The 24363-nt window shown below is 40.8% G+C and overlaps 12 protein-coding genes across 12 annotated transcripts; 3 read left to right on the forward strand and 9 right to left on the reverse strand.

The window, feature by feature from the left end:
• Positions 1–252: 252 nt before the first annotated feature.
• On the reverse strand, positions 253–3514 carry BATDEDRAFT_18600 (uncharacterized protein; the record flags this gene model as incomplete). The annotated part of the gene is made up of 12 exons (XM_006675128.1): positions 253–544; positions 634–816; positions 884–973; positions 1038–1163; positions 1260–1354; positions 1442–1519; positions 1595–1734; positions 1825–1970; positions 2041–2152; positions 2270–2394; positions 2501–2707; positions 3349–3514. 12 exons carry the CDS (start codon positions 3512–3514, stop codon positions 372–374), a joined length of 1641 nt encoding a protein of 546 aa, XP_006675191.1. The 3' UTR covers positions 253–371.
• A 1757-nt stretch (positions 3515–5271) lies between these two features.
• BATDEDRAFT_36524 (uncharacterized protein) lies at positions 5272–5950 on the reverse strand. Its single transcript, XM_006675828.1, has one exon. The coding sequence runs from the start codon at positions 5653–5655 to the stop codon at positions 5497–5499; it is 159 nt and encodes a 52-aa protein (XP_006675891.1). The 5' UTR covers positions 5656–5950; the 3' UTR covers positions 5272–5496.
• Positions 5951–8374: 2424 nt separating this feature from the next.
• On the forward strand, positions 8375–10313 carry BATDEDRAFT_22221 (uncharacterized protein; the record flags this gene model as incomplete). Its single annotated transcript, XM_006675441.1, has 3 exons — positions 8375–9685; positions 9750–10029; positions 10117–10313. 3 exons carry the CDS (start codon positions 8375–8377, stop codon positions 10311–10313), a joined length of 1788 nt encoding a protein of 595 aa, XP_006675504.1.
• A 329-nt stretch (positions 10314–10642) lies between these two features.
• Positions 10643–12850, reverse strand: BATDEDRAFT_34227 (uncharacterized protein). The gene is made up of 6 exons (XM_006675730.1): positions 12701–12850; positions 11887–11934; positions 11746–11792; positions 11474–11641; positions 11305–11395; positions 10643–11207 (listed from the first exon to the last, which is right to left on the reverse strand). The coding sequence occupies exons 1-6, from the start codon at positions 12825–12827 to the stop codon at positions 10705–10707; spliced, it is 984 nt and encodes a 327-aa protein (XP_006675793.1). The 5' UTR covers positions 12828–12850; the 3' UTR covers positions 10643–10704.
• Positions 12851–13572: 722 nt separating this feature from the next.
• Positions 13573–15000, forward strand: BATDEDRAFT_36526 (uncharacterized protein). The gene is made up of 2 exons (XM_006675829.1): positions 13573–14043; positions 14132–15000. The coding sequence occupies exons 1-2, from the start codon at positions 13643–13645 to the stop codon at positions 14793–14795; spliced, it is 1065 nt and encodes a 354-aa protein (XP_006675892.1). The 5' UTR covers positions 13573–13642; the 3' UTR covers positions 14796–15000.
• Positions 15001–15031: 31 nt separating this feature from the next.
• BATDEDRAFT_85317 (uncharacterized protein) lies at positions 15032–15782 on the reverse strand (the record flags this gene model as incomplete). Its single annotated transcript, XM_006676337.1, has 4 exons — positions 15032–15140; positions 15204–15326; positions 15455–15601; positions 15700–15782. The coding sequence occupies 4 exons, from the start codon at positions 15780–15782 to the stop codon at positions 15032–15034; spliced, it is 462 nt and encodes a 153-aa protein (XP_006676400.1).
• Positions 15783–16224: 442 nt separating this feature from the next.
• BATDEDRAFT_8648 (uncharacterized protein) lies at positions 16225–16858 on the reverse strand (the record flags this gene model as incomplete). Its single annotated transcript, XM_006674968.1, has 2 exons — positions 16225–16484; positions 16726–16858. 2 exons carry the CDS (start codon positions 16856–16858, stop codon positions 16225–16227), a joined length of 393 nt encoding a protein of 130 aa, XP_006675031.1.
• A 1120-nt stretch (positions 16859–17978) lies between these two features.
• On the reverse strand, positions 17979–18191 carry BATDEDRAFT_7293 (uncharacterized protein; the record flags this gene model as incomplete). The annotated part of the gene is made up of 1 exon (XM_006674873.1): positions 17979–18191. A coding segment is annotated over one exon (213 nt), but the record flags the coding sequence as incomplete, so codon positions are not given.
• Positions 18192–18883: 692 nt separating this feature from the next.
• On the forward strand, positions 18884–19884 carry BATDEDRAFT_85943 (uncharacterized protein; the record flags this gene model as incomplete). The annotated part of the gene is made up of 3 exons (XM_006676051.1): positions 18884–19180; positions 19300–19492; positions 19568–19884. The coding sequence occupies 3 exons, from the start codon at positions 18884–18886 to the stop codon at positions 19882–19884; spliced, it is 807 nt and encodes a 268-aa protein (XP_006676114.1).
• A 144-nt stretch (positions 19885–20028) lies between these two features.
• On the reverse strand, positions 20029–20343 carry BATDEDRAFT_9182 (uncharacterized protein; the record flags this gene model as incomplete). Its single annotated transcript, XM_006675027.1, has 1 exon — positions 20029–20343. A coding segment is annotated over one exon (315 nt), but the record flags the coding sequence as incomplete, so codon positions are not given.
• Positions 20344–22602: 2259 nt separating this feature from the next.
• Positions 22603–23032, reverse strand: BATDEDRAFT_22229 (uncharacterized protein; the record flags this gene model as incomplete). The annotated part of the gene is made up of 2 exons (XM_006675442.1): positions 22603–22932; positions 22955–23032. 2 exons carry the CDS (start codon positions 23030–23032, stop codon positions 22603–22605), a joined length of 408 nt encoding a protein of 135 aa, XP_006675505.1.
• A 235-nt stretch (positions 23033–23267) lies between these two features.
• On the reverse strand, positions 23268–24293 carry BATDEDRAFT_85313 (uncharacterized protein; the record flags this gene model as incomplete). The annotated part of the gene is made up of 1 exon (XM_006676338.1): positions 23268–24293. The coding sequence occupies one exon, from the start codon at positions 24291–24293 to the stop codon at positions 23268–23270; it is 1026 nt and encodes a 341-aa protein (XP_006676401.1).
• Between the last annotated feature and the right edge of the window lie 70 nt (positions 24294–24363).

The raw sequence follows: 24363 nt of genomic DNA on the forward strand, positions 1-24363 counted from the left end.
ATACAGTATTGCTTAACTTAATTCTATACCAACCATGACAAATGATGCAGAACAATACACTAGTACGATTACCTGAACCTGCATATTCGATGTGGATGTAAGCGCATCAACAGACAATCGCCAACACGTGTCAATATCCTTGCTCAAGCCCAATTGACGTGGTATAGAATACCATCTTACGAGTATAATTCAAATGACTGAAACCATATATACAACCCTGCTCCAAAAAATTGGTATACTCTAGATTAAAGTGGTGTGAATATGAAAGTAAAAGGTTTTATTCAAAAATACGTCGGTAGACTAATAAGGTTAAAATAGGATGGGCATCCATGTCCACATATTTTTGACGCTGTAGCAATATGCATTTTCAGCTATTTTGCATCAAACTTGAGCGGGTTGATGCGCGGCTTGGTTGATGATGGTCGAACTTCATCTAATCGAGCGGAAGATGACGAAGCAGACAAAGCCGTGTGTCCTTCCAAAAGTGGAGGAAGACGTTCGTTTTCCTCGTCTGCCCTTTTTGCCTCGTCAAACGATTGAATGGCTATTGAGCATAAACAAAAATGATTGAAAAACTGTTAGATATTGCTAAAATCAATGTGGCTTGCCAAATTCAGCAACGCCTAGTCATACCTTGCTTGATGCCTTCAGCCCCGAGTGCAAGTGTACCAGGAGGAAGATGCTGAACACCTAGTACATTTTTGAGTTCCATGATACTCTCCTTTTCTTCACGAAGAGTTGCAAACACTCGTGCCATACGACCAACAGCCTTGATCTTGTTTCTAATGACAACACGACGTTGCTCTTGCTCCGTCACTGCCATCACATCAAAGCTGTTAAATTCAAAAAAATTAACAGTATGCAATCAGTGCGCGAAACATACATTCTTCGCCCTCGACATGCTGGATCTCATCTTCATCTGCTAGCTCCTCTTTGCTGCAAATATTAAGAATTGCAAGTAGCATATCCGTGACTAAGTGAATGTTAGCATCTAGGTAAGCCTAAAGAAACTACGTGTTGCAGCAAATCCAGCTTACTCTTTTCGCCTACAAACGGCAATGACCATGTAAACACATCCATAAAGTTGGGCAGCCAATATGGGTGAGGCGAGCAGTTGAATTGTCGAATGTTCATCACGTTGTTTTCGTACTTGAGAATGGCAGCTATCAGCCATAAAATCGCAATGCATTATAGCAGCGTGTTGAGAATTATTGGTGAATAAAGACGCTATATAGAGAAAACATCATAGAGTAACGTACCCTTGTTGTTATAAACATCTAAATAGTTTGGAGCAGAAAAGATAGTAATGACAGAAGGAAACCCAGTGGTGCGAGTCTTGCGATACATCCGATATCTAATGAAATTCAATGTGAGAATTGCTTTTTGAAAGCCTGAAATAGCATATACACGTCTCTGGCGAGTTGGTCATACAAGCACTCACCCTGCATCTTGTGCTTCGTGTGCCCGGATAATAGACAAAAGATTGTTTTTTTCTAAAAAGGCACACGCCGCATGATAGCTAATGATACAAGTGGTGAGTAAAACATTAGATCAGTATACATTGCCTCGTTTTTCAAAACACATTCAGACAAACCTGAAAAAGTATGAGCATCCACGAACACTGTTGTGAGCAAAAAACTCATTTGTTCTCTCTTGTCCAAAATCTTCTAGTGGATCAGACCACAAAAGATCACACATGAGCCCATGAGTTGGAGGTTCTCGGAAGCGATTCAACTATATAGATGCCAGTACAAATCATGTATCAGCAAGATGGATTCAAATGAATTGGTAGCGCACCAAGACAACTATACAATAATGACATACATGGCGAAGATCATCGAGTGTATTTAAATCTGGCGATAGACCACCGTGAATACACAGAAACTGCTTGTTCATGACGGCACCCAATGGCAAAGCGCAAAAAGAAGCCAATGCTGCTTCATACACTTCCTCAGAGTACTTGTGTTTTGCTGGAAAAGTAAAGGTGGAATGGTACAGTGAATAATAGCGAATGAAATACAACAGTTGATCAATTCGTACCCTCAGTTTTAAAAGTAAAATAATCTGTCAAGTGACGGCATTCATGATTCCCTCGCAGCATAAAGAGTGTACTGGGATACCATATTTTAAGCGCAAACAAATAGAGAACGCACTAGACAAATTACAAAAGTATTGAAAAGCAAATTAATTGGCACATCTGGCTAATGAAAATAGAGTATGGCCACAAGTCGATAGTTTTATGCGAGAATGACATACTACAAAGTCTTACCTCCATTGAAAAATACCCACGATCAACATAGTCGCCAAGAAACAAATATCTAGTCTCGGCAGGATTACCACCCACTTCAAAGAGCTTCATCAAATCAAAAAATTGTCCATGTATGTCACCACAAACTAGATAACATCAACGAATTACAGTGGATCAGCATTTCATATCGAAAACAAGTCGGATATTCATGATAAAATATCAGCAAGATTACGTAATACAAAGATGGCGTACCAGTCAAAGGAGCATCCAAATCAAGCAAGTTGGGCTCTTTTTTTAAAATAGTGGTTGCAGTGTTAATGATAAATACGGCTTGTTCGGTAGTCAGACGACCTTCACGAATAAAGTGTTGTTTAAGGAACTCCAAATCAGGCTTGGAGGGATCCTTCAAGGAATAAAACTGAGCATCTGTGGGTCGATTAACTGATGGAGACGTGACGACTGTAAATAAAGGTGAAAGTTAGTTACAAATTGATTAAACGAATCGATATAGCCAAGCTGATTAGCAACATGATGTTACTAGTATAGATTTCATCCAAGAATAGGATCCAGAAATAGGGATTATGAAGGTCGATTTAAATCCAGTTGGCATGATCAGGTACAGATGACTGGGACAAGTCAGCAGTTAATTCACTAAAGTATTGAATACAATTTGATTCATGCTAAAGAGAAGTTACATGATCAGCGACCACTCGAGCTTCAAACTTGAATGTACAGTATGAACACGAAACTCGGACAGTTGCAAGCGAGACTAGAACTTGGCCCAAATACAACGACTCCAGATAAGCACAAGCTACCCAATGGCACAGTATAGTTCAGGAAGCTGTGGAATATGGGATGTATCCAGTAAGCTATGCAGTTGCAAGTCTTTGATCAAAATAAAGCCATACAACTTGAAAGTTGAATTTCATGGATAATCTGGCTCATCTAGCCAATAGCACTACACTCTCCATCTTGACTATTCAAGCGGAACACTGCAATAAGCAGAGGTTTCTGAACAGTATTTTTGTCCTGCTACATCTTATTTTGTATCCAGCACTACTACTTGTATACTCTAATGCTCCAGAAAGTCTTGTCCTTACCCTGGCAGATGCGTTCAACAGTCCGAACGGTATCTCCGCCATCAGTAACATGGATGGTATAGTCAGTGTCGACGTTGATGCCTACAGTAGCAGCCTTTTCAATTTTTGCAGCGACAGCATCGGCCACGACAGACTTCTTTTTACCAGTTGATGTGCGGTCGGTCATTAGAATAGTTGAGATTGAGAAAAGAATTTCCAAATTGTCCGCTGCTGATTGGATCAGCAAACCAACTCTTGGGATTGTCAGACTGTTAAACATGCACGCTTGAACCATATTGCTTTAGAGTCTCAAAAAGACTGAATTGGTATCAACTCACAACTATGTTTATGTTCGTCTTGAAACTACTCGAATCGCAGTCTTGAAAATGTGGATTGTTCGTTTGTGATATTGAACGATTGTTTCGAGTTAGTGTACAGACTATATACGTAAAACATCAAAGCTCTTGGATTGGAAAAAATCAATACCAAACTTGGCAAGTAACTGCCGCTAGACCAAATAGGGAACGCTGTCTTGTATTGAATAGAGAGAATCAGATTGTTGCCGCGATATAGGAAACACGAGCGATAAATGCTCTTGCTATTCAGATCAACACTCCTATCAAATGTTATGTGATTGGCATGTATTGTTGTATTCCTGATACGTATGATGATTGTTTTGTTAAACTAGATCGCGAATGTATCCGAGATTCAGAATACAGCAAATGAGTGTACCTGATTGTATTGACAACATTGACAATCAAACACAACATATGGATTGCAATACATGAATGTGGGCTCGAATTTGGTAATCATACAGTGTATGGCTACCAAATGTGCACAAAGTGTAGATTCAACACTATAGTATGGTTGTGTCCTATGATGGTCGTTGTACTTTCCTACTACATATTGACCGCTTCGATAAGCACAATACTCATCATTTGTTTATTTTGAAAAATAGATGGTCAGTGCAGGATAAATACAAACGTGTTTCATTTTAGGTGAATACAGCTGTAGATTGTCAAATTTTGTCAGCGGTAATCTGATAAAGCACAACATTGTTAAAGTACGGGTTCTCAAAGCTGTATTTTGCCAAAGATTATAATGTGCAAGATTATCCATATCTGCACAATATGTATATTGCTTATCACCACAACAATGGCTAAAATGTGGTGGTGCACTCTTGTGTCTACTGCAATTGTCACGTGGCTTCATGGAAGGCTCTATGGAAAAGGCATTCGAAAGACGATGCTTCGTAGATGCAAATGTGTAGTCAACAAAATCGGCTTTATTGATATAGATATTCTATTAGAAATTGATTGCTTCTTGAACAGATACTCTCAATTCTTCAATAAGCACAGCATCCATCATATGATGCACACAAACCAAACCATAGTTTTGAGTCAAGATTATTACTTTGCTTTTAGCATAGCCATACATTGTACGAGATCAACAAGTTCGAGTTCAGATTCAAAGATTGGGTTCACTATTCTCAATACAACCCATTTCCGCTGTATCATAGTCTCATATATTCGCGTTCTAGTTCAAGAAACAAGGATTGCACGTATCAAGAATATAGTGATACATGCCAGTCACGCAACGTTTAGTAGGAGCGTTGAGGATTGAACAAGTGAGACTGTAGTGTGAATGTTGCTTTGACCATTTCTTTGTTTATATAAAACAATCACAGAGGGGAAATTCCAGCCAACTTTAATGAATTCAGAGTGCACAATGTTGTCTGGTAAATTTGGCACCAATCATTTCATGAAACTGGCTGTTTATTGTGTTTTGGCACTTTTATTTGGTGTTTTATTTTACGCGAATACGATTGTAGCTGGTAATCCCTTTTGTAGTTCAACCCAATTTGTGCTTTGACCGCTCTTGATCCTCTATATAATACACACTTGTTTCTCGTTTAGCGAGGCTTTATCCTCAATAGCCTGTAACATACATTCTCGAGCCATTCGCACTTGAGCACATACTCAGGCTTCCAACCTCGACTAGTTATTTACTTTGAAGCTATTTGACAATTAAAATGACCAGCTCAAATAGACATGTGTCCACTGCACCATCATCCCTGTCATTTGCACACCAAATGCTTGATCCTGCCTTTGCAAATGTAACCTCATGGAGAGCCAGTAAGAACATGACGATCGACTTAAACACCACCTATTACGCTCGAGACTCTCGTTCAAAGGACAAATGCAAACGCTTTTTCGGCGAGCAACGCATACCCATTCTTGCTGGGAGTGGGTCTACCGCCAAGCTCAAGGCCTTCTTTGGAGCCCATACTGCTGCTCCGTCACTCCCGAGCTCACCATCGTCATCCATCTGTTCAAAATCCGAATTCAATGCATCTTCACCCACCGGCTCGAGTGCCAGTACTCCAGCAACCCCAACTTCAGGCGATGATATGGATTGCGGTGACACTATTTGCTTGCGTCCCTCAAAGGACGGTGATTACACTTTTCATCACTCAACACCCATGCTAGTCACAACAACTAATGCACCTTCTGTGCCACTTTCTCAGTCCTCCTCATGTGTGACTCTGATTGATTTGCCCGTTGTAGAAGTGCACACTCCATCTATACAAACCAATGCATTGCGCCAGCCAACCCATCCGAGTTTAAACCCAACTGCACCGCTGGCAACTGCCCATTCTACCAAGCTTGTGGCGCCGCAATGTATGGGTAGTCGTCCCTCATTGGTTGCAGATGCGTTACTTCTCTCGCCTCAAAAGCTGCACTCCCCGTGTGGTCGAGCCCAAGCGGCTATTGATAACTCGCGGTACTTGGAAACCAGCAACGTACTTGCCAGCCATCAATACCATCGCACTCGGCGAGGCTCGCATGGAAGTGCTGCGTCTTTGTATACTCCTAGCTCAAACTGGCTGAAGCGATTGGTAGAAGAAACAAAACGATCCAATGCATCCCTCACTGATGTACAGACAGCAAAGGTCGAATCTCTTTTAAACTCAATCAAGCATATGCCTCGTCCTATGTCGGTAGACTCGCTGGTGTCGTGGGCTCATTATTGCCAGTCGGCCATTCACGACTCTTGCTCTACTCTAAGCACAGATACCAGCCAAGTCGACTCTGCATCTAGCGTGCCACTTGCAGCAGAGCAGTCCTTGGCAACTTTACCACTAGCTTCTACTTCTTCAAACACTACACACACTGCTTCAACTCGACCTCGTGTTCCTGACTCTCTGTCTGTGGATACCAAGAACGCAGCGTGCAAACGATCTTCTAGTAGCACTACTCTGATTGATGACAAGCTTCGCAAACTGGATGCCAAACTCGAACATTTTGCACCATCTCAACCCAAACTGCACACCTTTCGTCCTATCATGTTTTCAGACACAATCGGCTCACTCTCGGGCAATGCTTCGTCTCAATCTGACTCCAGCTCATTGATTTCAACAAGCCCTTACAACTCGGCACGGGGTGCATCGACTCGTAAGATTGCTGCAATTTTTGGAGAAGTATGTCCAGTTGATGTTTCGGTTCAGCAGATTGAACGCGATGGACTATGGTCTATCCTTATGAGTAACTTGCCGTTATGCTACTTTATGCTGAGTCTTCTCAAGAATCATACCCCAGAGATTCTATTTTTTATTTTGGATGCCAGCCAATTTGAGCATACAGTATATGCAAGTAACGAACAGATGCAGCAGGCTGCATATGATTTGTATGCACTGTATTTTAAAATTGATGCGCCATTTGAGCTGAATGTGTCGCAAAAGGTACGCATGGCAGTTGCAACGGGGATCAAGACTGCTTCGATCAAATGCTTTAGTAAGCCTATGCAGGAGATGATGCTGCTATTGGATGGAGCGTATACTCGATTTGCTGCAGGTCGGTATTTTCAAGACATGAAGCGAGATTTGGGAAAGCATACAGTACTACACCACGAAGCCACTGCGCGCAAAACAGAGGCTCTTTTACACAGTGCAGTGCCGGCAGAGTCGACTTTATTGGGACACAATCGTAGATTACAAATTCAGGCAATCCGCGGTCGCATCAATGTGTTTATCAAGGATAAGTTGGTGTCATACATCTTCTTATCTAACAAACACCCACGGATCTAACTTGACCAATGCTTTGCATTTTCACATTTTTAGTTTCAAGTATATTTGCTTATAGCCATATCAAGGCTTTCAAGCAGCAAACGTAAATTAACTGCATTTTGCTTATTCATTTAAAAGTTCTATTTTTTGTATTTGATAGCCCTGCTTTAATGATTGTGTTTTCAATTGGATGGGTAAAACACAAGCCTTTTTAATATTTGGCTATACCACACAAGTGTGATCAAACAATTGACACTGGTTGCAAGCAACGGCAGAGGTCAAGTTAGAGATGGGTACTGAGCAGATGTGGCTTTTGGAATGGATTGATGTTAATGGACGAGATATAATGCATTTCAGGTACCATTTGTGCTTCAATAGACAAGCAAGGGCTGGTCAAAACCTTTGCAGGATTTGAAAGTAGCATTCAAGATAGCGAATCATAACATACAAGATGCACTTGTGATCTACACCACCCCACGGTTATGCAGATGGATAAGCCAATGACAATCGGGTTGGACTACTTGACCATCGATTCTCAAACAAACCGAGGTACGAATGGATAGCAAGAGCTGACCGCAACAGCTTGGACAGCACTTGATTGTAGTTTAGCACTTGGACTGCCGCTTTCTTGTTGTTGTAAACCAAGGCAGTGCAAACAAATCGCATTCATTTGGCAAATGACCGCTAACACCTTGATGAAAGGCTATGTTAGTCTTGGGCTTGGTTTCTTGCGTTGGATTTGTAACAAGCTGGATTTATTTAATCCTAAACCCAAGATATTTGGTGCAATCCGATTCCCTATTATTACCAGGCATAACTGCCATTGACTCGCGCCCAGCATCAAACACTACTCAAACTTGTTGATTCTCAACCTTAACCTAGTCAAGGTTTCATGTTATATTGACAAGCAGCTGGACAATCGATTGCAATCACTCCATAACTCTCGCAGCCGCTCTCACTACTATACTAGCAATGCCAACCATGTTTGCACTGCCTTCGTTAGGCTGGACATCGACTTCCAAGGTCGCTAAAGGAGCTTCAAGGTTTGACAGTAAGGTTGATGTAGGCAACCCCAATCCCGCCGTTGCGTTTGATGAAACAAAGAATCAGCCTACAAGACAGCCAAAGAAGACCAACGATATGGATCTTGCTCTCAGACATGCAATGACGACATCGCAGATATCCAAAAAAGTCTTGGCATCCATGTCTGCACTATCCACTGCTGCCAAATCTGAATCATCATCGCTGAGGAATGAATATACAGAATGTTCGAGTCTTATGTCCGGTTCAATGCATTCCACTCCAATATCATTGGCGTTGCTCAGCTATCGTACACAGCGACCCAAGTTCATGACATTCTCCAATGCAGACATAAGTGTCTTGGCTCAGGCTGCATCAGAGGCTCTGGCACAACAGTTTACCTTGGATCCAATCGACGTTTCTCCTTCATCATCCTATGTGCACATGGCTACAAGGTTTTCTGCTGCAAGTTCTTCAAACGAGTCCATACCGTTTACTACAATGACTAATCTAACCAGCAGTCCTAGCTCTCAATCGAGTGAATCGGTCGCTGCTGTCGGCAAAGACAGCTTGTATAAATATCCCATTACAAGTGATGAGGTCAACACTTATACCCACGGAGCAGCCTCTATTGCATGCGCTGCTTCTCATCAGATGCAATCGTCTGCTGCACCTGGCACAGAGAGTCTTTCAAAAATGCAGTGCATGTCGCAACTCTTTCCGTCTCATCCATCCGACACTACTCTTTTGGCTTTGCCTGTTCAGTCCGAGCCAGATGATGCAGAGCCTATCATCCCTCCATTGCCCTCTCTGCCGTCTTTTTTTCCTGCCATGTCTTTCCCGTCACCATCCGAACCACGAAAACGTCCATCGAAACTTCGTTCTTTTTTCAAGACTCGGTCCAACTCGATCAAGTCGTCCAATCTTGATTCTACAGTCGCGCAGAGCAACACTCCAAACCTGTTTCAGCCAGCAACCAGCAACATCGGATCCAGTACATCCAGTGGTTCTGTTTCTACCATCACTAGTCGCCATAGCACCAGCACATGCTCAAATATAACTCTTTCTCAAAGTATTAAACGTTCGCTTCGTACTGCCGCTGCAATCGCATGGGAAGAGACTCATATGACAGCATCTCGTTTACTACGTGATCCTACAGATGTCAGCATCAAGAGTATTTCCCGTGAAGGACTGTCTGTCATGCTTCTGAGTTGTCTTCCACTCTGCTACTTTATCACCCATTTGCTGCAAGAACAGTCGATTGAAAATCTGGTATAATCTGGCTCATCGCTGTTTATAGACTGCTTATTTGAATACTAACGCTTGTATCTTGTAGTTTTTTTTATTGGATGTCGAGCTATTTCGACATCACTCGTATGCTACACCAGAAGAGTGTTCACAAGCTGCACAGGACATGTATGCCATTTACTTTGCTCCAAATGCGTCGTTTGAACTCAATGTGTCTCACAAAATTCGCAAAAAAGTCTTGCATGTCATCCAGTCTGGAAGTATCGAGTGCTACCGGGATGCATTTGATCATGTTGCTGGACTACTCAATGACGCATTCAGTAGATTTTGTCAAAGTCCGCGATGGAAACTCATGTGTAACAATCTAGGTATGCCATGTTTTGTATTCAATTATCAAGACTGTAACTACATGTTGGATTGGATAGCAATTTACTAAACCTGACAATCATGTATAGGTCAACAAACGGTTTTGCATGATGCCACCACAGTTGAAGATGCATTATCTCACATCAAGACCTATTTGCCTCAAACTATATCGGCAGATAAAGATCGTGTACTTCATGTATTGACCACCCTTGCACGACTGGATATACTGCTTGACGAACGTCTAACCAGGTTCCTTTACTGCGAAGACTTTGAAGAAACTGTGTAAATACTTTCTTGAGTTTTAGATCAAGACATTGGGCCAGATTAAAATTTGAGTGTATATGAAGCGGATGCTATGTTGAATGTATTGCTTGATGTGTCGAGGCTGTTGATAGCTCTTTTGCTGTCCTACTGTTTTGCATTTCAATCTGATACGCTTTTAATACGAGTCTATATCATGTCTAGCCTACACATTCTTATTATCATTCGGGCTGACATGATATGCTCGAGTGCCTTTCCACCTGGACCTGCATTCTTTTCATAAAAATGTTTCAATATAATAAAAATATTTGTAAGTCTGATTCTTGTACGTGTTTACAAAAAGTCGGCTGATTTGAATAAAAGTAACGCTGTTTATTTCTCTTTAACCCAGCAAAGCATTCGAGGAATCAACTCATCTAGTGCTGGCTTTCTAGCCATCTCTCACAATCCAGTGCGGCCATACATCCAGATCCAGCAGCAGTAATGGCCTGTCGATAGGTATGATCCTGAACATCCCCACAAGCAAACACTCCCTCCACACTGGTATACGTCGATGGCACGTCTTGATTAGAAAATACCTGAATATACCCAGTATCTCTCAGTTTCAACTGATTCTTAAAAATGTCTGTGTTGGGTGTATGACCAATGGCATAAAAAAGTCCATTAACGGCAAGGTTGCTACGAGCTTTGGTTACAGTGTCCTCAATCACAAGATTGTTGAGAAGTCGTTCACCCTCTGCTTTAATAGGAGCCTTGTTCCACATGACTTCAATTTTAGGATGCTTCAAAAGACGATCGGCCATAACCTTGGATGCTCGGAGCTTGTCGCGACGCACAAGCACAATCACCTTGCTAGCATACTTTGTGAGAAAAACTGCCTCTTCAGAAGCAGAATCACCACCACCAACAACCGCAAGAACTAAGATTCAATGCAATCATCAGTTGTCCATCAAAATACAACTAGGTTTGCAAATGAGCAGTGTGAAGTTGAAACAACCCAAGTACTAAACACTTACCCTTGTTGCGAAAAATTGGAACTGCGCCATCACAAACAGCACATGCAGAGATACCTGCTTGCCAATAGACATCCTCACCCTCAATAAAGAGCTGAAATGACGGACCAAGCAAAATAGTGTAAGTCGTGTTTGCTTATACTCAAATCTAACCTTGTATCCAAATACATACCCGCTTGGCAGTAGCTCCAGTGGCAATTACAACCGAGTCTGCAAGGATCGCATCTTCATCCTTTTCTGATCCTTCGCGCCATAGCTTAAATGGACGTTTGGATAGATCAACACGAGAAATGGTTTCGGTATGAATGGTAGTGCCAAATTTGATGGATTGCTCTCTCATCTAAACAATTGAATAAAGCAGCAGATGTTGAAAAAATAGCATATTTGAATTAAAAGGTAGTGCACTTTGTAATTTATATAATTGTCATAATGTAAATGGCATACCCGAGTCATAAGTTCAGGTCCACTGAGACCTTCAGGGAATCCAGGAACTTGAGGGTCAATATTTAAACATTAAGCCGATTAATTAATCAAATATCGAATTTGACAAAAGACTGCATTATGATTTAACACATCAAAACATACAGTTTTCAATTTCAGTGGTAGTTGTGAGCTGACCTCCGGCAGCAACACCTATTAAATGAGATTCAGAAAATGGAATAAGAGTTAGTTGAGTAGCAGACTAAAATATCCAAAGCAAATGCTTGGTGCTGATTGCAGGATCCAAATAAAAGAGCATAGGAGTAAGCAAATACAACTAGATCAAACATTTAGTCATATTCACATAGAATATTAAACAAGGGGTTCAAAATATATAATTTGCACCAAATTTACTGGACAATATTGTGCCATGAACTGTTTGACAAGGTTTACTAGTCTTTTGGTGGTTGGTATGCACAGTTGTATTCCCAAGACATGCAATCCTTGTTCTTTTGAACTAGAGCGCGAATGTATCTGACATTAAGATACAACAAGGATGGATTTGTACAGACTTGTATCGAGAATAGTCGAGCTCAATATCTGGATTGCTGTGATCGCACAATGTATGGCTATGCCAAAAGTGGAAAAAGGGATCATCTCAGTTCAAAACTACAGTCTGCATTATGTGATGGATGCTGTATTTGAAAGTGTATTGAACTAGTCATTCTAATAGCAGAGCGTAACGAATATTTAACCACTGTCTATTCCAAAGTAATCACTGCAGAATAAATACAAAAAATAATCCATTTTACATGAATATACGGCTGTAAATTATCAGCGGATCATGGGTAAAGTACAACCCAAAACATCAATGTGAATGGCAAGTATATAAACAGCTGCCAACTGAGGCAGTATGTCACTAGATAGAGATTGGAAAGCCAGGTGTAGATTGAGTCACTAGATCAAAACAGATACGAACCTGCAGCAAGAAAGCCCTCGAACATGACAGGAGTGAGGTTAGCACGAGCAAGGTAGATGGCAGCAGTATGGCCAGCAGGACCAGAGCCAATAACGACGACTTGGTGGTGTTGTTGAATGGGGGCCATTTCAAATGCTAATAAGTGTTGAGTGATCAAGATAAAAATATCAGAAAACCAGTTGCATTTTGGCAGTTATATAGCGATGGCCAGCTCTCCCTTGCAACTGCCTTGATGGAATCGGCGATGGATAATCTTTACTTGTGCGCTCCATGACTTGCGGATGAATCATTTTTATCTATCAAATATCGGAATCTCCAACACCTGTGTACTACTGGATCTACATGTATATATTATATCCGTCATTCGGTAGCTTTGCTTTATCGGATTAATCTGATAGATTCATCCATGCTACAAGTAATATTGTGTTCATGCTATTGCCGCAATAAGCGACTTCAGGTTGTTCATCCGCATGTCTATTTGGTAGCATCTCTACAGGAAAAAACAAGTATATATAACTACTCGAGTCAAACCCATTTCAGTCAATCCTGACCATTAGGACAACTTTAGCACAAGTGAAACCGAGATATAAAGCCAGCCAAGGTAAACTGTGTTGTTTAGTTATTAAAACCATCAAACAAAACTAAGCCATTATGCTTTAAATCAGCACATTTTCTAGACTTGAAGCCCATTATGCCAATAGCATGGGCTCTTGCTCCAGCCATGCTTGACAACCTCAGCCCATTGCTGCAACAGGCTGTGGTTTGCGGGTATTTCAAACAGTAGGCCAGAATCAACGTGTTTGATTGGCCTGTTTCAACGTAATTTGGTAGAATGGCTCAGCTATCAGTTACCCCTATTATACTATTGGCTTGTATTTGTAAAACATTTGCTGAAACCATCTTTACTTTATATAGCACCATCTCTGTCACTTTAATAGGCAAATGCTTGTCGTATCTTTTCTATCCGCTACACTTGCTCTGCTAGCTGTTTCTGTAAATGGCCAAGCCAATGTTACTGGAAACTGCATTAGTGGTCGAATCAACTTCGATCCTCGTCGTACCTATGCCAACCTACATCCTGGAACTACTATACCTGACCTGAATGTCGCCACTTATGATGCTCTCATTGATTATGGCTCGGCAGCAGTGGTATTCAATCCCACTGGCGGTGTAAGTTTGCAGCTTAAAAAAAACCCTGCTGGAACTGCTGCCGATGGTGTGCGTTTGTCCACTACTCGATATGTTCAGTATGCCAAAATCACTGCTCGGTTTACTGCTCTGAGCGTCCCTGGAACCGTCACCACCTTTATTACTATGTCTGACCGTCATGATGAAATAGACTGGTGAGTTCCCATAATGAATTGTCAGTGGCGTTGTGTTAAGCTTATACTAATGATGCTTCTTCAACCTTTTTGTCTTAATTCATTACAGGGAAACAGTGGGTGCTTCAAAGACGACTGCTCAGACTAATGTGTTTTATAAAGGCATCCAAGAGTTTGCAATCCACTCTACTACTGAGACTATTCCTCCTGCTGCTGGTGCTAGCAGTGGTGATACGGGTGTGGCTCATGACTACATCATTGATTGGAAACACGATACTCTTTCATGGGGTATTGATGGCAAGATCCTGCGCACTCTGAATAAGAATACTTCTGTTTCGCCCTTGACTCCGCCTGGAGAAAAATGGTATCCATCAACTCCTTCTCTCATTCAGATCTCTGTGTGGGATGGTGGCGCATCTCCAAATGCCGGTACTTCCAACTGGGCTGGTGGCCCTATTCCGTGGGGATCGCAGACCGTTCTATCTGCCACTTATGAATACATTGACATTCAATGCTACGATGACAATGACCAGCCTGTTCCCAAGTGGCCTGCTAGTGCGGCTAACCCTGACCTCGCCTCGGCTCCTGCATCGCAGCCTACTAGCAATGCTCCACTTCCTCCCAAATCTGGTGGTGGTACTAATTCTGGTGGCAGTAATAGTGCTGGTGGTGTGTCCGTTCCAAATGGTGGAGTTGAAGGTGTCACTACCTCGCTACCCTTTATGCTTGTTGCTACTGCCATGGCTGGCCTTTTTGGTTTAATGGCACTCTAATGCGCTAAATCAGCCTTTTCAATGGCATCTATTGGGAATAATTTGTATTTTCAGAGCAGATTCCCTATTACGCTGCATTGTCTAGTTCTAATCTACTTCCGGCCTATCTTTGAGGGCATTCTGAGCCCTCCGTGTGTACTAGTAAAATGTTTTTTACCCTCTATTTGTCTCATACTGGACACAATATATATAACATTAACAGATCAACACTGAATTTCGTTTTGGACAAACACCTTTTATTCTTTGTTGAGTAACACAGATATCCCAAGGAAACCAAGCATCACTGCTTTGAGTTGTGGGTAATCATTGAGTATAATGGTAAGCATGCCCATATATGGAATATGTCTAAATCACATTCCAAAAGGTCAGCCTCTTGAATATTCAGCTTGGATCAAACACTCGACTTACCCAACGACGCGACCAACAACGTCCTCTGGCTCGATCCATAGCTGTCCACGATTGTAAAGACCACGGTCATCCACAGGATTATAATCACCCTTGGTCAATATCAGTGTCTTGTTGCTCGTTTGACTAAGCACATGTCAGAAAACAACATGATAAAAACCATACAATGTATACATGTTAGTCACATCCACCATGAATAAAGATAACATAGCCTCGCAATCACTAGATCAGTATCGTTAAAAGTCATACACTACCTTTCGTGGAGTTCCAATACACGATGAACAATGGGAATATCTTTGCCCTTGATTTTGTAAACACAGATATCACCAACTCGGATCGGATCCGAAAACATTGACAGTACAAGTAAATCACCACGCTGAAATGACGGTTCCATACTCTCGCTGGATTCATAAATCAGTCAGAGTTGCAAAGGAGTTAGTTTGAATCATTCGCTTTAGTCTATTCATGTCAATTGTTTGCTCAAAAGTGCTTGGTGTACCTGAGAACCACGACAATAGGAGACTCGGAGTTGAATCCAACTGCCATGGTCTTCCAGATCATCAATGCTGAAGAAACAATCATGAAAAACTGTAGTAGTTGAGCTGCTAGCTAGACAGTGTTGAATTCCATACATGACAGGACTGGGTTAGATCAAAGGTGCATTAAAGTAGGGTCATATATCATCTTGTATCGAATCATGGCAAATCAGTGGTATGTTGCTGCTGCAAGGGTGGTGTTGACAACAGTCTGCTCTTGCTGCCGTTTTAAGCATGAGAGTAGTCCAGTCTACAAGGATAGCATGAGCAATACTAATACTCAACACACCTGGCGGATGCTCAGCTTGAATATAGGCTTTAGAAAATCCATGGTTACAGCGAAAATTCGGTCGAGGATGGTAACTAGAATCTGACAAAATTCATCCAATAGCACATATCTTTGCTTACAGGACCAAAAAACTCACAGCTAGCCAGTAACGATATGGAAACAATTTCAATAAATATATTATTCGAGACAGTTTATTGACTCAGTAAAAGAAACCTAGAATCTTGCCACCAGTCTTCTTGCGACGAGCCTCCTCATGGTCCATGATACCAACAGATGTAGTCAAAACAATGAAACCAAACTGACGGGATGGAAGAAGGTTGTTGATCCAGGTCTCAATATCCTTTTGCTTGACATTGAAGCGAGGAGAAATAACACCGCACTTGTTAATACGGCCAAGAAGCTGGACAACGATCTTGTTGGAACGATGATCGTCAACAATTTCAAACTCGCCAATGTAACCTAGTTTATCAAGCAAAGATTAGAGTGAGATTGCTGAATAAAAATCGGTATCACGAGCAAAATATACAAAAATATCGTGATGCCTTAAAACCCGAGTGCGATGGTGTAACACACTAGGGGTGTAAGGGCTTCACATTTCATTATATCGAAGACTTAAAAAACGGGTGTCCACCGACAATTCCGTCCGACAACGTCCAGTTATATCGTCGAATATATATATAAAACACAAAAATAAACCTACCGTGCTTCTGCATCACACAAAGGAACTTGACAATAACCTTTGAAGAAGGACGGATAAGAACCTGGCGCTTGCCGGCCTTTTCGGCATTGACAATGGACTTGAGACAATCGGCAAGAACGGAAACACGAACCATGGCTGCCAATACCCAATAATATAGCAAGATCAAACAAATCAATCGATAAAATATTGACATACACAACAGGTAAGTAAATAAATATTATAAGAAAACAAGACTGCTCAAAACTCCATAAGAGTGTCACTGACAAAACAAGAGCAGCAAAGTATTGAAAAATACAGTAGCTGGGCTGCATCTCAGTGATTCATAGGAGTTTGCCCATAGCCATCCGCTAATCAATACAGTATACTAGTGCAAATACTCGAAACAAAACAGCCATCGTTTATATAGCAAATCCCATGACACCATGAGTATTTACACAAAATACATGATCGACTACAGCATAGGCTATGGGTAAATGGCAAGTTGCTCAGCACGAGTGTCTCTCACCACTCAATTGCCTAGATAAGCAAATGAGAAATGAGAGATTCATGAAGCAATATAACAGAATATATTCCAAAGGAAAGTAATTCTGAAAGTGCAACGTTTAATCATCGTGTAGTGAACAGCGTCCTTCCAATGAATCGACCGAGTTTGTAGACTTGAATCATTTGACTGATCTATACAAAGTAGATGCCAAAAAGTGCAGCGCTCTTATGAATTTGTAGTGACACCATATTATGATGAGATTTTGATTATTCAAAAACCAGTTCATGGCACAACCAAATAGGCAGCAATACAGCCTCACCAAAGAATTTGTTAGTGAGGTGGATTGAAAACCACAAATTTTCTTTTTAAACAAACAGTTTAAACGTGCACATTACACGTGACATGAATCAAATAAATGCAGACATATCATTGGCCATAATCGAAATTCGCCGCGGAGAATTTTAACAGATATTGGCATTTGAGTCATGATATCAACTCGATGACACCCATAACGAGCAAAGTTTAATGACTATATAACGATTTATTTTATCCGAGTTTGGTTCTTGATAGATTCATCATTTTGTTCTTGCAATGTAATCATATCCGTTTCTGCATCTGCAATCACATTTTCAATCGCATCTGCAGTCGCATCAGGATGCCATTCTGACATTCCAGTCATGCTCGTATCAACATCAGTGTCGTGTTCAGTCGAGTCATCTTTATTGGTCGCATTGCTTTTACTAATGTGATATTGCATAGGATACTGCACTCGTTTAACAGTCTCTCCTTTTTCTCGCATAATATCCTCAATCGTTCCGGGCGGTTTCGTTGAATCAAACCATCCCAAATGATCAGCAATCAAGTGTGTGTTTTTACATCCGTCGCATTTGATCATAACCACGCCAGTCGTATAAGCCTTTTTTGACATGGATTTATAAGAGCGATGTTTACAGACTTTACATGTAAAGCCAATGATCATTCTGTCTGCAGAGACATTCAAGCCTGCGTCTACTGGAGAATCAGAGTCGTTGCTGGATATCGAATGATGGCGAGTAGCGCAATATGATGTATGTATGCTACCAGTCAAGTATGATGGTCTGGTTGCATTGAACCATTCATGCTTTGTGATTGATGCAATTCGATGGTAGCGATACACCGGTCTTGTCAAGTTGCATAGTGTAGCGGCTGTTGATACTGCCCAGCTCAACGATGGTCGACTCATGAGATAAATAGTCTTGATCAATGTTTTCTGATGCATTCGGTGGTCCTCAGGACAGGACGAGCAATTAAACTATTGCAGCGCTGTTCAATCCACTTTGCAATCTAAAACACTCTAGTCGATCATGATGACAAATTCAACTCACTGTTTACAGTGTTGTGCACAATGGCATATAGCAACATATACAATAATTGGACTTTACCGTAGAAATCTGCATAAAAATGCATTCTACTGCCACCAAATCATGTCAAGTCTTTGATTATAGTTGGAATTATATTGTTTGTATTTCCATGAATTGCACACCAATATTAGTACAAAGTATCTGAAAGTATCTGAAAAGTATATAAAAGTATCTAAAAGCAAAAGTCAAATGTTCAACTCGAGTTTATCCAATCCACCATTTTAAACTGCAGATAATGTTGGTTGTGCCAGTTGTATCGACCACTGATGCGAATATGCCACTGCTCTCATTGGCAGATGCATTAGTGATTCCACAGAATGCAAGAGTGTTTTTTGTATACAACGATCTAGTGCATCTTGATGCCAGTCTTTTGCCAGTATCGAGTAACCAACTCACTGGCCAGTCGTTTACTGCTCGATTGTGCTGGCCAGATGCTACTGCAATCAAACCACAACAAGAGCAAACCAAGATCCATAGAGTCGGCAGTGTTTCTGATTTAGAAAGTATTGTAGTATCTGGCACTATCTATCAGCTCGCATCCTCAGCAGTGAATGGAGCCGATGCTGTTCCTGTAAGTTTGACCAATGTTTGATTGATGGCATGAGTTGGCATGAAGCCATTGTGCTGACTCGGCATACATGCAATACGATTGGTTTATTCATCTAATACAAACCAACTGTGTTGAATTAGACTGTCTGGCTTGCAGTGCATACTTGTCTCACAAGTTGTGCTCAACTATTAGCCTTGTCACTCTCCGTGTCTGAACTACTCAAAAAAAGCAAGGCTCACTCTTTGCATGTATTCACTGTTGTGCAGTACAAAACCGCCAAAGATGCTGTTCATGTTCTTGAGATGAATGGCATAGACGATGCGGTTTCTTTAGGTAAACACATTTAAATTACTGCAGATGATGGATCAATACAGTGACCATCAGTAAACTCATAATTATTGAATATAGAACAAAGTGGGACTCGATTGGACTGTCCGCTCTTGGTTCGAGATGCATTCATAAACTCAATGGTGGAGCTTGTTCGACTGTACAAAATTCCATCACGGTTCATGATATGGCCAGCAACCATGTGTATGGTGAATAGCAAACAGGCTTTATCCGCACTTTCACAAGAGATCAGTCGTGTATATGACATTCCAACCACTACAACTGAAACTGAAACTACAGCCAACAGTGATCCAATGACAGTTTCTGGTCATCAGATCATACACTCTGCAATGCCGTTACTATATCCAAACCGTGACTCTGAATCGATATATTTGTGAGTATATTGTAAAATGGTTGTTTTCAGATCAAAAAGCCAATAAAATCAGCATATCGATATAACAATCTTGTATTGATTCATGATATCAAGTTGGATTGCTTGACAAAATATAAATGCTGCAATGATCAATGTTGTTGCTGTTGATTTACAGTTTGGCAGCACCGCCTTGGAAACGAGTACAAACATCGGTCCAGTTGATGACATTCCACCAGGCAGCAACGTAGTTGGCACGAACATTGCGGTATTTGACATAGTAGGCATGTTCCCAGACATCAAGAGCAAGTAAAGTCATGGCACCAGTACCTGCAAACTGAGGTGCAAACTCGGGATGATCTTGATTGGCAGTGGTCACGATCGACATGGTAGAACTCGAAGGAGTCCAAGTAAGAAATACCCAACCAGATCCGAATACACCAAGAGCTGCTGCTGTAAACTGCTGCTTGAATGTCTCGATGGATCCAAACGACTTGACAAGCTGTTTGCCAAATTCAAAATACTATTTTGACTATCTGATTTGGGATTCTTGATGTGTGTGTGCGTAGTTGTACAACTTGACAGAGTATGATGCCAATATCATGTATATTACCAGTTGTGCAACTATTGCGATTGATGTAATACAAATATTAGTGTATTTCAACCATCAGTCATCAGTCATCAACCATGACTCACATCCAACCCAATTTACAAACATTATAAACTCGATCAAAATTGTAAATGCAATGGTTTATTCAAATCAGTTGATGATTATGGAAACAAATCACAGTTGACTTGCAAACCATGTCAGTAGTTTGATAAAGTAGTTGGATGTAGCTTTATGCATTATATCTTTGCATTGATGTTTTAAACTTTTGGAGCCATAAATCCAATTCTGGTTTCAAATTCGTGTTATACCAGTCACCTCTAGAATGATGACTGAATAATCTTTCAAGCAGCTCTTGTAGATCCGTTTGCCTGCTAATAAACTGGGTTACTAGACTGAGTATATCTTCAATTACCTCTCCAATTAAACTTGGATTCCTATTTAAACCAAGTATTTCCTCGTAAATTTCTACTCGAAGCAATTTGAAAATTTCCATAAGCTTGTCCAAAATCTCTCGAAGATCGTCGACAAACTCGGATGCTAGTTGACTATCGGGTGTAAATCTATTAACAAGACTTAAAATATCATAGATCCATCTTTCGTAGCTACCAAGGTATGACCAAAATAAAGCCAATTCCGCTCTAAAATTGGTTTCTTGAAGATTTGGTCCAGAACCCATGCCTTTCAGTATTGCTTCGGCAGCACGTTGGTGCTGCCTTGAGTTTTTCTTAACAAGATATGTGGATCCATGAGCACCACCTTGATAGCCCGATTGTGAAAATCCCGGTATATTTGTAATTGCCATCAATAGTGAATCAATCTTGCCACCTCGTTCATATTGGTTTTTGGTTTTTTGACGACCAAGTCTGTATTTTTTCCCAATACCACGTAAAAGCCCACCGAGATTATAAGACTTTATACGAGCTCCGGGAGTTTGGTTTGGATGATTATTTTGACTGCCGCCAGGACCTTGAGTTGTTGAAGTACTCGGAAATTCCGGACCACCTGTTGCTTGTGGAACACTTTGGCTATTTAGACTTGGACTTGGACTTGGATCAACAGAGTCGATTGTCTCGCTGGATTGTGGCAAAATGGCATGGACACTGGTGGCCAAGGCTGCAATTGTAAAGGCTGAGATGTGTGTGAATTTCATTTGATCAAGTATAACTATGTATGTATTATTGGAGGTCAACGAGCCTGCTTTTATAACCATCACAACAATCGATTAGAATATTTTTATACATTATTGCTATGTGTTTATTCCGCAGATCAGGGATAAGGGCCAGTATGAATACACGGTAAGGTGTTGTATGCTAAAGTAGATCTGCACAGGGCTAGGGTGGTTAGCCCTAAAAGGGTCAAGATTGACAGTGTATGTTCAAATGCTTGGTTCAAATCCAAACTGAAAATCTTATTCTAGTAGATTGACTATCACAGTTTTGTGTCGTCAATTATTACATCTTCACTTATGGCCCTGATGTCTGGTGACCCTTTTCAATCACTATACAGGGTACAATCGCTTAGTTACAGTCACCGCACAACACCAAGCCTGTCGACTTTCTGTTTAGTCAATATACTATTCATCAAACTGAATCGATGATTTGTCCGCATCAACAGTTGTCGATAGTTTAAATTGCCACTCAATTTGGACATCAATGTATACAATCAACTCACATCTAGATTATATCAATATATCAACTTGACGACATTCACACCCACAATCAACATTAACAATTTGGGTTCAATTGGATTGTCCACTATTGGTTCATGATATGGCCAGCAACCATGTGTATGGTGAATAGCAAACAGGCTTTATCCACACTTTCACAAGAGATCAGTCGTGTATATGCCATTCCAACCACTACAACTACAACTGAAACTGCAACTACAGCCAACAGTGATCCAATGACAGTTTCTGGTCATCAGATCATACACTCTGCAATGCCGTTACTATATCCAAGCCGTGACTCTGAATCGATATATTTGTGAGTATATTGTAAAATGGTTGTTTTCAGATCAAAAAGTCAATAAAATCAGCATATCGATATAACAATCTTGTATTTATTCATGATATCAAGTTGGATTGCTTGACAAAATATAAATGCTGCAATGATCAGTGTTGTTGCTGTTGCTGTTGATTTACAGTTTGGCAGCACCACCTTGGAAACGAGTACAAACATCGGTCCAGTTGATGACACTCCACCAGGCAGCAACGTAGTTGGCACGAACATTGCGGTATTTGACATAGTAGGCATGTTCCCAGACATCAAGAGCAAGTAAAGTCATGGCACCAGTACCTGCAAACTGAGGTGCAAACTCGGGATGATCTTGATTAGCAGTGGTCACGATCGACATGGTAGAACTCGAAGGAGTCCAAGTAAGAAACACCCAACCAGATCCGAATACACCAAGAGCTGCTGCTGTAAACTGCTGCTTGAATGTCTCGGCAGAGTCAAACGACTTGACAAGCTGTTTGCCAAATTCAAAATACTATTTTGACTATCTGATTTGGGACTCTTGATGTGTGTGCGTAGTTGTACAACTTGACAGAGTATGATGCCAATATCATGTATATTACCAGTTGTGCAACTATTGCGATTGATGTAATACAAATATTAGTGTATTTCAACCATCAGTCATCAGTCATCAACCATGACTCACATCCAACCCAATCTACAAACATTATAAACTCGATCAAAATTGTAAATGCAATGGTTTATTCAAATCAGTTGATGACCATGGAAACAAATCACAGTTGACTTGCAAACCATGTCAGTAGTTTGATAAAGTAGTTGGATGTAGCTTTATTCATTGTATATTTGCATTGTCATTTTTAACTCTTGGAGCCATAAAGCTAATTCTAGTCCCAAATTCATGTGGTACCAGTCAATTTTAGAATAACGCTCAAATAACTCTTTGAATAGCTGTTGTGCATCCATTTGTCTGCTCATAAATTGGTCAGCTAAATCGAACATAGCTTTAACTGCATTTTCGAGCAAACCTGAATCCTTGTTTAAATGCAAAACTATTTGATAAATACTTCCATAAACTACATGGATAATCTCCAGAAATTCTTTAAAAATCTTTCCAAGCCCGTTGATAAACTCAGATACTAGTCCAGTGGCTTCAAATACATCAAGGAAATTTAGAATATTCTTGACCCATACTTCGTACATGTCAAAATATATGGAAAGCAAAAGTAAATGTTTTTTAAACTTTGATGTTTCAGCATTAATGCCTTTCGCTATTACTTCGATAAGTTGCTGTTGTCTTGAATTTTCTTCAACGTGATACGTAGGTCCGTAGTCACCACCTTGATGGCCCAATTCTGAAAGTTGCGGTATACTTGAAAATGATTCCAAGAATAAGTCAATAGGTTGCTGCTGTCTTGGACTTTCTTCAACGTGATCTGCGAGTCCGTAGTCACCACCTTGATAGTCCAATTCTGAAAGTTGCGGTATATTTAAAAGCGATTCTAGGAATAAATCAATAGTGCCAACATGTCTATACTGAGGTTGTGTTTTGGTTTTTTGATGATTAGATTTATGTTTTTTTCGAATATTACGTAAAAGCCCACTGAGATCATAAGACTTTAGACGAACTCTAGGAGTCTGGTTTGAATGATCGCCTTGACTGCCGCCAGGACCTTGAGTTGTTGAAGTACTCGGAAATTCCGGACCACTTGTTGCTTGTGGAACACTTTGGCTATTTAGACTTGGACTTGGACTTGGATCAACAGAGTCGATTGTCTCGCTGGGTTGTGGCAAAATGGCATGGACACTGGTGGCCAAGGCTGCAATTGTAAAGGCTGAGATGTGTGTGAATTTCATTTGATCAAGTATAACTATGTATGTATTAATGAAGATCAACGAGCCTGCTTTTATAACCATCATAACCATC

This window comes from Batrachochytrium dendrobatidis, assembly GCF_000203795.2.
Source record: "Batrachochytrium dendrobatidis JAM81 unplaced genomic scaffold BATDEscaffold_1, whole genome shotgun sequence".
Lineage (NCBI taxonomy): Eukaryota > Fungi > Chytridiomycota > Chytridiomycetes > Rhizophydiales > Batrachochytrium > Batrachochytrium dendrobatidis.